Below are 12,977 nucleotides of genomic sequence, written 5' to 3'. Positions count from 1 at the left end.
TTGAATGCATAGAGATACCGTGACCAAATCCTGAGGCCCGTTTGTCGTGCCATTCATCCGCCGCCATCACCTCATGTTTCAGCATGATAATGCACAGCCCCATGTCGCAAGGATCTGCTCACAATTCCTGGAAGCTGAAAAATGTCCCAGTTCTTCCATGACCTGCATACTCACCAGACATGTCACCCATTGAGCATGTTTGGGATGCTCTGGATCGAAGTGTATGACATCGTGTTACAGTTCCCACCAATATCCAGCAACTTCGCACAGCCATTGAAGAGGAGAGGGACAACATTCCACAGGCCACAATCAACAGCCTGATCAACTATATGCAAAGGAGATGTGTTGCGCTGCATGAGGCAAATAAATGGTGGTCACACCAGATACTGACTGGTTTTCTGACCCACGGTCTTTTTTGTTAAGGTATTAGAGGTCGACCGATTATGATTTTCCAACGCCGATACCGATTATTGGAGGACCAAAAAAGGCCGGTACCGATTAATCGCCCGATTTTTAGTATATTTGTAATAATGACAATTACAGCAATACTGAACAAACACTTTTATTTTAACTTAATATAATACATAAATAAAAATCAGTTTAGTCTCAAATAAATAATGAAACATGTTCAATTTGGTTTATATAATGCAAAAACACAGTGTTGGAGAAGAAAGTAAAAGTGCAATATGTGTCATGTAAAAAAGCTAACGTTTAAGTTCCTTGCTCAGAACATGAGAACATATGAAAGCTGTTGGTTCCTTTTAACATGAGTCTTCAATATTCCTAGTTAAGAAGTTTTAGGTTGTAGTTATTATAGGAATTATAGGACTATTTCTCTGTATTTCATATACCTTTGACTACATTTAAGTCATTTGGATGTTCTTATAGGCACTATAGTATTGCTAGCTTAATCTCGGGGGTTGATTGGCTTGTAGTCATAAACAGCGCTGTGAAGCAAGCATTGCTACTGGAAAATGCAGGAAAGTGCTGTTTGAATGAATGCTTACGAGCCTGCTGCTGCCTACCACCGCTCAGTCAGACTGCTCTATCAAATATCAAATCATAGACTTAATTACAATATAATAAACACACAGAAATACGAGCCTTTGGTCATTAATATGGTAAAATCCGGAAACTATCATTTCGAAAACAAAACATTCTGTATTTTATCTAACGGGTGGCATCCATATGTCTAAATATTGCTGTTACATTGCACAACCATGTTATGTCATAATTGTGTAAACTTCTGGCAAATTAATTACGGTCTTTGTTAGGAAGAAATGGTCTTCACACAGTTCACAACGAGCCAGGCGGCCCAAACTGCTGCATATACCCTGACTCTGCTTGCACAGAATGCAAGAGAAGTGACACAATTTCCCTAGTTAATATTGCCTGCTAACATGAATTTCTTTGAACTAAATATGCATGGTCATTGTCCTGTTGGAAGGTGAACCTTCACCCCAGTCTGAGGTCCAGACCGCTCTGGAGCAGGTTTTAATCAAGAATCTCTCTGTACTTTGCTCAGTTCATCTTTCCCTCGATCCTGACTAGTCTCCCAGTCCCTGCCGCTGAAAAACATCCCCACCGCATGATGCTGCCACCACCATGCTTCACCGTAGGGATGGTTCCAGGTTTCCTCCAGACGTGACGCTTGGCATTCAGGCCAAAGAGTTAAATCTTGGTTTAATCAGACCAGAGAATCTTGTTGCTTGTTGTCTTTAGGTGACTTTTGGCAAACTCCAAGCAGGCTGTAATGTGTCTTTTACTGAGGAGTGGCTTCCATCTGGCCACTCAACCATAAAGGCCTGATTAATGGAGTGCTGCAGAGATGGTTGTCCTTCTGGAAGGTTCTCGCATCTCCACAGAGGAACTCTGGAGCTCTGTCAAGAGTCACAATCGGGTTGTTGGTCACCTCCCTGACCAAGGCCCTTCTCCCCCAATTGTACATTGGTGCAACTACAGTACTTTTTTCGCGAATGCGCTTGTTAAATCATCACCAGTTTGGTGAAATAGGCTGTGATTCGATGATAAATGAACAGGCACCGCATTGATTATTTGCAACGCCGGACAAGCTATCATCAACCATGTGTAGTTAACTAGTGATTATTTTAAGATTGATTTGTTTTTTTTATAAGATAAGTTTAATGCTAGCTAGCAATTTACCTTGGCTCCTTGCTGCACTCACGTAACAGGTGGTCAGCCTGCCACGCAGTCTCCTCATGGTGTGCAATGTAATCGGCGTCCAACAATGCCGATTACCAATTGTTATGAAAACTTGAAATCGGCCCTATTAATCGATCGACCTCTATAAGGTATTTGTTACCAACAGATGTATATCTGAATTCCCAGTCATGTGAAATCTATAGATTAGGGCCTTAATGAAATAATTTCAATTGACTAATTTCCATACGTTAACTGTAACTCAGTAAAACCTTTGAAAATGTTGCATGTTTTGTTTGTATTTTTGTTAAGTGTATATACAGTGCATTCAGAAAGTATTCAGACCCCCTTTTGTTACATTACAGCCTTATTCTAAAATGTATTGAATTGTTTTTTTCCATCAATCTACTCACAATACCCCATAACGACAAAGAAAAAAACAGTTTTTTCGAAATTTTTGCAAATGTATAAAAATAAAAAAACAGAAATATTACATTTACAGTACATAGGTATTCACACCCTTTACTCAGTACTTTGTTGAAGCACCTTTGGCAGTGAATACAGCCTTGAGTCTTCTTGGGTATGACGCTACAAGCATGGCGCCCCTGTGTTTAGGGAGTTTCTCCAATTCTTCTCTGCAGATCCTCTCGAGCTATTTTCAGGTCTCTCCAGAGATGTTCGATTGGGTTCAAGTCCGGGCTCTGGCTGGTCCACACAAGGATATTAAGAGACTTGTCCCGAAGCCACTCCTGCGTTGTCTTGGCTGTGTGCTTAGGGTCGTTGTCCTGTTGGAAGGTGAACCTTCGCCCCAGGTTCTCTCTCACCACCCTGACTAAGGCCCTTCTTCCCCGATTGCTCAGTTTGGCTGGTTGACCAGCTCTTGAAAGCGTATTGTTTTTCCAAACTTCTTCCATTTAAGAATGATGGTGGCTACTGTGTTCTTGGGGACCTTCAATGCTGCAGAAATGTTTTGGTACCCTTCCCCAGATCTGTGCCTCGACACGATCCTGTCTCTGCGCTCTACAGACAATTACTTTGACCTCATGACTTGTTTTTTGCTCTGACATGCACTGTCAACTGTGGGACCTTGTATAGACAGGTGTGTGCCTTTCCAAATCATGTCCAATCAATTGACTTATTATTATTATGATTATTTTTTACCCCTTTTTCTCCCCAATTTCATGTTGTCCAATTGATAGTTATAGTCTTGTCCTATCGCTGCAACTCCCGTACGGACTCAGGAGAGGCGAAGGTCGAGAGCCATGCGTCCTCCGAAACACAACCCAGCCAAGCCTCACTGCTTCTTGACACATTGATGCACGCTTAACCCGGAAGCCAGCCGCACCAATGTGTCAGAGGAAACATCGTACACCTGGCGACCGTATCAGCGTGCATTGCGCCCGGATTTCCACAGGAGTTGCTAGTGCGCGATGGGACATGAACACCCCTGCCAGCCAAACCCTCCCCTAACCCGGACGACGCTGGGCCAATTGTGCGCCACCTCATGGGTCTCCTGGTCGCGGCCGGCCGGCTGGACTCGAACCAGGATCTTTAGTGGCACAGCTAGCCTTAGACCACTGCACTACTCAGGAGGCCCCAATCAATTGAATTTACCACAGGTGAACTCCAGTCAAGATGTAGAAACATCTCAAGGATGATCAATGGAAACAGGATGCACCTGAGCTCAATTTCGAATCTCATATCAAAGGGTCTGAATACTTATTTAAATAAGGTATTTCTGTTTTTTCTTTTTAATAATTTTGCAAACATTTCTAAAAAAACGTTCACTTCGTCATTATGGGGTATTGTGTGTAGATTGATGAGAAAGAAAAAAAACATATTTAATACATTTTAGAATATGGCTCTACTGTGACAAAATGTGGAAAAAGTTAAGGGGTCTGAATTCTTTCTGAATGCGCTGTATTAAAATATTATTATTAACGGTTGACGTCGGATTTAGACCAAAATGCAGCGGGGAAATGTGCACTCATCTTCTTTATTATAAACAGACAAGAAGGAGAACCAAAACAAACACATACACAAAGAAAACACAACGACTATTCACAGGCTGGTAAGGCACAAAGCTATACACAGCATAATCTCCCACAAAGTACTCAACAAACACATACCTATATATAGGACTCTCAATCAGAGGCAACTGGAAAACACCTGCCTCCAATTGAGAGTCCAACCCCAATTAACAAAACGTAGAAATACAAAAGACTAGACAGAACATAGAAATACACTAACATAGAACAGAGCCCAAAAACCCCCGGAATACATGAATCAAATACCCTACTAAACAAACCACCACCCGAACCACATAAAACAAATACCCTCTGCCACATCCTGACCAAACTACAATAACAAATAACCCCTATTACTGGTCAGGACATGACAGTACCCCCCCCCCCCCAAAGGTGCAGACCCCAGATGCACCTCACACAAAAAACAAAATTACCCCAAAACAAACATAAATCCCCTAAACTAAAGGGAGGAAAGGGAGGGTGGCTGCCGTCAACGACTGCACCTGTGCTACACCCCCCCTCCCCATCCCACCTATACTGGAGGTGGCTCAGGTTCTGGTCTACAGCCACCCCCTGATCAGTCCACCCCTGCACAATGTTCAGAGCTGTAGAGCGTCTCTGGGGGCTCCGGACTGTGGACCAACTCTGGAAGATCCAGACTGTAGGCATACTCACTCGGTTCCGAGCTGTAGGCAGACTCACACAGTTCAGAGTTATAGGCAGACTCACACAGTTCGGAGTTATAGGCAGACTCACACAGTTCGGAGTTATAGGCAGACTCACTCGGTTCCGGACCGCAGGCAGACTCACTCGGTTCCGGACCGCAGGCAGACTCACTCGGCTCTGGACCGCAGGCAGACTCACTCGGTTCCGGACTGTAGAACCTCTCACTCGGCTCTGAACAGTGGGCCGTCTCTCTTGGATCCGAACTGTAGGCCGTCTCACTCGGTTCCGGGCTAGACACTCTTACCGGATACTCTGGACGGGGCACTGTTGCCGAATACTCTGGATGGGGCACTGTTTCCGGACACTCTGGACGGGGCACTGTTTCTGGACACTCTGGATGGGGCACTGTTTCCGAATACTCTGGACGGGGCACTGTTTCCGAATACTCTGGACGGGGCACTGTTGCCGAATACTCTGGACGGGGCACTGTTTCCGAATACTCTGGACGGGGTACTGTTTCTGGACACTCTGGACGGGGCACTGTTTCCAAATATTCTGGACGGGGCACTGTTTCCGGACACTCTGGACGGGCACTGTTTCCAAATATTCTGGACGGGGCACTGTTTCCGGACACTCTGGACGGGCACTGTTTCCGGACACTCTGGACGGGGCACTGTTTCCGGACACTCTGGACGGGGCACTGTTTCCGGACACTCTGGACGGGGCACTGTTTCCGGACACTCTGGACGGGGCACTGTTTCCGGACACTCTGGACGGGGCACTGTTTCCGGACACTCTGGACGGGGTACTGTTTCCGGACACTCTGGACGGGGCACTGTTTCCGGACACTCTGGACGGGGCACTGTTTCCGGACACTCTGGACGGGGCACTGTTTCCGGACACTCTGGACGGGGCACTGTTTCCGGACACTCTGGACGGGGCACTGTTTCCGGACACTCTGGACGGGGCACTGTAGTCGGAAGCTCGAGGCTGGGCTGATGCACTGGGAGCCTGATGCGTGGGGCTGGTAGTGGAGGTACCAGGCTGGGGACACGCACCTCAGGGCTAGTGCGGGGAGTGGGAATAGGCTGAGTTGGACTGGGCTGCCGCACTGGAAGCCTGATGCGTGGTGCTGGTACTGGAAATTCCAGTTTGGGGACACGCACCTCAGGGCTAGTGCGGGGAGCGGGAACAGGCTGAGTTGGACTGGGCTGACGCACTGGAGGCCTGGTGCGTAATGCTGGTTGTGGATATACTGGGTCGTGGAGGCGCACAGGCGGTCACGATCGCACCTCCTACACAACCCTGATGGTTACCGTACGTAGAGCGGGCGTAGGGTAGCCTGGACCTAGGAGGCACATCGATGACCAGACACGCTGCGCAGGCAACCTCCTACCAGGCTGGATGCCCACTCTAGCACGGCATCTGCGAGGGGCTGGGATCACTCGCACTGGACTGTGCGTGCGTATGGGTGAGATCGTGCGCACTTCTGCAAACCTCGGCGCCCTCCACTCCATACGATCCTGCATATAAGCACGGGTAGCTGGCTTAGGGCTCACCCTTGGCCCAGCCAAACTACCCGTGTGCCCCCCCCCAAAAAAAATTATTGGCGTTTCCTCTCGTGCTTTATTGGCGCGTATATGACTTCATACCTTCGCCGCTCTGCCTTGTCTGCTTCAATCTCCTCTGGTGGGAGACGGTAATCCCCAGCCTGATGCCATGGTCCAGCCCCGTCCAGAATTTCCTCCCAGGTCCAATTCTCCTGATAGTCCATATACTTGTTCCGATGCTCCTTACCCCGCTGCTTGGTCCTTGTTTGGTGGGAGATTCTGTAACGGTTGACGTCGGATTTAGACCAAAATGCAGCAGGGAAATGTGCACTCATCTTCTTTATTCTAAACGGATAAGGAGGAGAACCAAAACAAACACAAAGAAAACACAACGACTATTCACAGGCTGGTCAGGCACAAAGCTATACACATCATAATCTCCCACAAAGTACTCAACAAACACATACCTATATATAGGACTCTCAATCAGAGGCAACTAGAAAACACCTGCCTCCAATTGAGAGTCCAACCCCAATTAACAAACATAGAAATACAAAAGACTAGACAGAACATAGAAATACACTAACATAGAACAGTGCCCAAAAACCCCCGGAATACATAAATCAAATACCCTACTAAACAAACCACCACCCCGAACCACATAAAACAAATACCCTCTGCCACATCCTGACCAAACTACAATAACAAATAACCCCTATTACTGGTCAGGACATGACAATTATACTATGTGTTGTATATATGACTTATTCTCTCCTGTAAAGGACATTTCAATTAAATAAAATAACTACATTGCTATGGATTTTGTGAAGGCTGAACGCTGAGTACCAGTATTCATTATAGTAAAGATAATAATTTAATGCTAAATTGTAATTATTTGGCCTCTATGGCCTATTTGCCTTACCTCCCTACTCTTCTACATTTGCACACACTGTACATCGATTTTTTTCCCTATTGTGTTATTGACTGTACGTTTGTTTATGTGTAACTCTGTGTTGTTGTATGTGTCGAACTGCTTTGCTTTATCTTGGCCAGGTCGCAGTTGTAAATGAGAACTTGTTCTCACTCGCCTACCTGGTTAAATAAAGGTGAAATAAACAAAATAAGAAAATAACCTGTATTTTCCTGACATTATATTGAGTAAAAATAATGTAACCTGTATTTTCCTATACTAAGAGCCATATGCAAATACCTAAATACAATGACGACCCAGAGTCACTGTCGTCTGAAGGATTTTATAGTTACTGACTTTGCACCCAAGTCTTGTAAACCTGAGAATCAATCCATCTAAAGGTCACACAACCCCGTATGTCACTCAGTGAATCACACTGTCACGTGTATCAACATCAACACAGAGACTCAGTGAATCACACTGTCCCGTTTATCAACATCAACACAGAGACTCAGTGAATCACTCAGTGAATCACACTGTCACGTGTATCAACGTCAACACAGAGACTCAGTGAATCACTCAGTGAATCACACTGTCACGTTTATCAACGTCAACACAGAGACTCAGTGAATCACTCAGTGAATCACACTGTCACGTGTATCAACGTCAACACAGAGACTCAGTGAATCACTCAGTGAATCACACTGTCACGTGTATCAACGTCAACACAGAGACTCAGTGAATCACTCAGTGAGACAGACAGACAGACAGACAGACAGACAGGCAGGCAGGCAGGCAGGCAGGCAGGCAGGCAGGCAGGCAGGCAGGCAGGCAGGCAGGCAGGCAGGCAGGCAGGCAGGCAGGCAGGCAGGCAGGCAGGCAGGCAGACAGACAGACAGACAGACAGACAGACAGACAGACAGACAGACAGACAGACAGACAGACAGACAGACAGACAGACAGACAGACAGACAGACAGACAGACAGACAGACAGACAGACAGACAGACAGACAGACAGACAGTTCATCACAACACACACCCACTGTCCGTCTGGGAAAGTGTCATTCTACATGTGGAGAGGAACGAGCTAGAAGATTGAAAGGGCTGATGGCTTGAAATGAGGAGATAAATTCAGCCTTCAACTATTGATGACAGTGGAGTAATGGGCAAATCCCCCCCCCACACACACACAAACACACACAGGCAAATGTACGCACACACACTCTCTCAGAAACAAACACACACATAAACACGTGTTTCTCCCTCTCTGATATACACACCCCTTCAGGGTTTATCAGGGTTTATCCTCTCTGTCCTGGTGGGGATGAATCTCCCTGTTCTCGTCTCTGTCCTGGTGGGGATGAATCTCCCTGATCTCATCCCTGTCCTAATGGGGATTAATCTCCCTGTTCTCCTTCCTGTCCTAATGGGGATGTATCTCCCTGTTCTCATACCTGTCCTAATGGGGATGAATCTCCCTGTCCTGGTGGGGATGAATCTCCCTGTTCTCCTTCCTGTCCTAATGGGGATGAATCTCCCTGTTCTCCGCCCTGTCCTAATGGGGATGAATCTCCCTGTTCTCATCCTTGTCCTAATGGGGATGAATCTCCCTGTTCTCATCCCTGTCCTGGTGGGGATGAATCTCCCTGTTCTCCTCCCTGTCCTGGTGGGGATGAATCTCCCTGTTCTCCTTCCTGTCCTAATGGGGATGAATCTCCCTGTTCTCATCCGTGTCCTGGTGGGGATGAATCTCCCTGTTCTCATCCCTGTCCTAATGGGGATGAATCTCCCTGTCCTGGTGGGGATGAATCTCCCTGTTCTCCTCCCTGTCCTAATGGGGATGAATCTCCCTGTTCTCATCCCTGTCCTAATGGGGATGAATCTCCCTGTTCTCCTCCCTGTCCTAATGGGGATGAATCTCCCTCTTCTCATCCCTGTCCTGGTGGGGATGAATCTCCCTGTTCTCATCCCTGTCCTTGTGGGGATGAATCTCCCTGTTCTCTTTCTGATGGGGATGAATCTCCCTGTTCTCATCCCTGTCCTGGTGGGGATGAATCTCCCTGTTCTCCTCTCTGTCCTGGGGGGATGAATCTCTCTGTTCTCCCCCCTGTCCTAATGGGGATGAATCTCCCTGTTCTCCTTCTGATGGGGATGAATCTCCCTGTTCTCCATCCTGTCCTGGTGGGGATGAATCTCCCTGTTCTCATCCCTGTCCTGATGGGGATGAATCTCCCTGTTCTCATCCCTGTCCTGATATAATTTACAAATAATGCATTAACCCCTTGTTAGACTGTGACAGGGTAATGCATTAACTCCTTGTTAGACTGTGACAGGGTAATGCATTAACCCCTTGTTAGGCTGTGACAGGGTAATGCATTAACCCCTTGTTAGACTGTGACAGGGTAATGCATTAACCCCTTGTTAGACTGTGACAGGGTAATGCATTAACCCCTTGTTAGACTGTGACAGGGTAATGCATGAACCCCTTGGTTAGACTGTGACAGGGTAATGCATTAACCACTTGTTAGACTGTGACAGGGTAATGCAGTAACCCCTTGTTAGGCTGTGACAGGGTAATGCATTAACCCATTGTTAGGCTCAAACAGGGTAATGCATTAACCCCTTGTTAGACTGTGACAGGGTAATGCATTAACCCATTGTTAGACTGTGACAGGGTAATGCATTAACCCATTGTTAGGCTGTGACAGGGTAATGCATTAACTCCTTGTTAGACTGTGACAGGGTAATGCATTAACCCCTTGTTAGGCTGTGACAGGGTAATGCATTAACCCCTTGTTAGACTGTGACAGGGTAATGCATTAACCCCTTGTTAGACTGTGACAGGGTAATGCATTAACCCCTTGTTAGACTGTGACAGGGTAATGCATGAACCCCTTGGTTAGACTGTGACAGGGTAATGCATTAACCCCTTGTTAGACTGTGACAGGGTAATGCAGTAACCCCTTGTTAGGCTGTGACAGGGTAATGCATTAACCCATTGTTAGGCTCAAACAGGGTAATGCATTAACCCCTTGGTTAGACTGTGACAAGGTAATGCATTAACCCCTTGTTAGGCTGTGACAGGGTAATGCATGAACCCATTGTTAGGCTGTGACAGGGTAATGCATTAACTCCTTGTTAGACTGTGACAGGGTAATGCATTAACCCCGTGTTAGGCTGTGACAGGGTAATGTAGATGGAGAGAAGATAATGGAAGCTAAAGAGCATATGTATGTATGTAGAAGAGATGGGCTGATTGACAGGAGCTAATAATACCAGTGTATCAGTAAATTAAAAGAATCGATACCAGTATTCACTTAAAGGGATACTGCAAGATTTTGGCAATCAAGCCCTTTTCCTGCTTACCCAAAGTCAGATGAACTCATGGATGCAATGTTATGTCTCTCCGTGCAGTTTGAAGGAAGTTAAGGTAGTTTGGCGATTCCGTCGTTAACTAGCATTAAGCACCATGACTGGATTGGTACAGGTGTGAAACGTACTTCTCAGCCTGCACTTGCACCACCAAACGGTAAACTTTTTTGTGTGCTAGCAAGGCAGAGGTCCTGGGTTCAGTGCTCGTGTGAGCTGAATCAGGAGGAAACTGTAGTCGCTAAGCAAGTCCTTTTATACCAGCATCTAGCTCTGGATAAGTAGAATAAGGGCTTAATTGGTCAAATATCAATTTCCCCTTTCCGTTAATTAGAAAACATTTGCACAGTTGGCATTTACATTTCTGACACGTTTACCTAACTAGCTACAAATGCTAAAGGTAAGATGCAGTCTATCATGTTCTCACTGTTTCTGATGTCAGTTGCTTCTTCTCTCTTGCTTCTATATGACAGTGAGACACGGTGGCGACCATTGTTTGAAATGAGCAGTTGGAGAAAATAAAATACTGCAATTCCCATTCTCAGTTGTCCCTGGCCAACTACGAGGTATAACTCCAGAGAGACAGGCCCTGTCCCTGGCCAACTACCAGGTATAACTCTAGAGAGACAGGCCCTGTCCCTGGCCAACTACCAGGTATAACTCTAGAGAGACAGGCCCTGTCCCTGGCCAACTACCAGGTATAACTCTAGAGAGACAGGTCCCGTCCCTGGCCAACTACCAGGTATAACTCTAGAGAGACAGACCCTGTCCCTGGCCAACTACCAGGTATAACTCTAGAGAGACAGGTCCCGTCCCTGGCCAACTACCAGGTATAACTCTAGAGAGACAGGCCCTGTCCCTGGCCAACTACCAGGTATAACTCTAGAGAGACAGGCCCTGTCCCTGGCCAACTACCAGGTATAACTCTAGAGAGACAGACCCTGTCCCTGGCCAACTACCAGGTATAACTCTAGAGAGACTGGTCGCGTCCCTGTCCCTGGCCAACTACCAGGTATAACTCTAGAGAGACAGGCCCTGTCCCTGGCCAACTACCAGGTATAACTCTAGAGAGACAGGCCCTGTCCCTGGCCAACTACCAGGTATAACTCTAGAGAGACAGGCCCTGTCCCTGGCCAACTACCAGGTATAACTCTAGAGAGACAGGTTGCGTCCCTGTCCCTGGCCAACTACCAGGTATAACTCTAGAGAGACAGGCCCTGTCCCTGGCCAACTACCAGGTATAACTCTAGAGAGACAGGCCCTGTCCTTGTCCCTGGCCAACTACCAGGTATAACTCTAGAAAGACAGGCCCTGGCCAACTACCAGGTATAACTCTAGAGAGACAGGCCCTGTCCCTGGCCAACTACCAGGTATAACTCTAGAGAGACAGGTCCCGTCCCTGGCCAACTACCAGGTATAACTCTAGAGAGACAGACCCTGTCCCTGGCCAACTACCAGGTATAACTCTAGAGAGACAGGTCCCGTCCCTGGCCAACTACCAGGTATAACTCTAGAGAGACAGGCCCTGTCCCTGGCCAACTACCAGGTATAACTCTAGAGAGACAGGCCCTGTCCCTGGCCAACTACCAGGTATAACTCTAGAGAGACAGACCCTGTCCCTGGCCAACTACCAGGTATAACTCTAGAGAGACTGGTCGCGTCCCTGTCCCTGGCCAACTACCAGGTATAACTCTAGAGAGACAGGCCCTGTCCCTGGCCAACTACCAGGTATAACTCTAGAGAGACAGGCCCTGTCCTTGTCCCTGGCCAACTACCAGGTATAACTCTAGAAAGACAGGCCCTGGCCAACTACCAGGTATAACTCTAGAGAGACAGGCCCTGTCCCTGGCCAACTACCAGGTATAACTCTAGAGAGACAGGCCCTGTCCCTGTCCAACTACCAGGTATAACTCTAGAGAGACAGGCCCTGTCCCTGGCCAACTACCAGGTATAACTCTAGAGAGACAGGCCCTGTCCCTGGCCAACTACCAGGTATAACTCTAGAGAGACATTTTCAGTGACAATACTCTACACTCTCCCCTGTCTTCTCCTCAGCATACCACCCATGCTCTTCCCCAGCCTCTAGCTAGGTAGACAAATACAGCAGATAGGTGCAGTGTAATGTGTTGAGACGGGAGAGTAGAGAGGGGAGAGTAGAGAGGGAGAGGGAAAGGGGAGAGTAGAGGGGGAAAGTAGAGAGGGAGAGGGGAGAGTAGAGAGGGAGAGGGGTGAGTAGAGAGGGGAGAGTAGAGAGGGGAGAGTAGAGAGGAGAGGGAGAGTAGAGAGGGAGGGAG

At 47.2% G+C, this 12,977-nt stretch overlaps 1 protein-coding gene across 1 annotated transcript in view; it reads left to right on the top strand.

Moving 5' to 3' along the window:
• Positions 1-12,977, top strand: part of LOC115163940 (contactin-5) — a 509,156-nt gene that overhangs the window by 399,395 nt on the left and 96,784 nt on the right. The window contains exon 15 of the mRNA XM_029716131.1: positions 4,731-4,848. Coding sequence (XP_029571991.1) covers positions 4,731-4,848 — 118 coding nt within the window. The remainder of the gene's footprint in view (positions 1-4,730; positions 4,849-12,977) is intronic.

This window comes from Salmo trutta, chromosome 26, assembly GCF_901001165.1.
Source record: "Salmo trutta chromosome 26, fSalTru1.1, whole genome shotgun sequence".
Classification (NCBI taxonomy): Eukaryota; Metazoa; Chordata; class Actinopteri; order Salmoniformes; family Salmonidae; genus Salmo; species Salmo trutta.
This window is presented reverse-complemented; position numbering and strand designations above follow the sequence as displayed.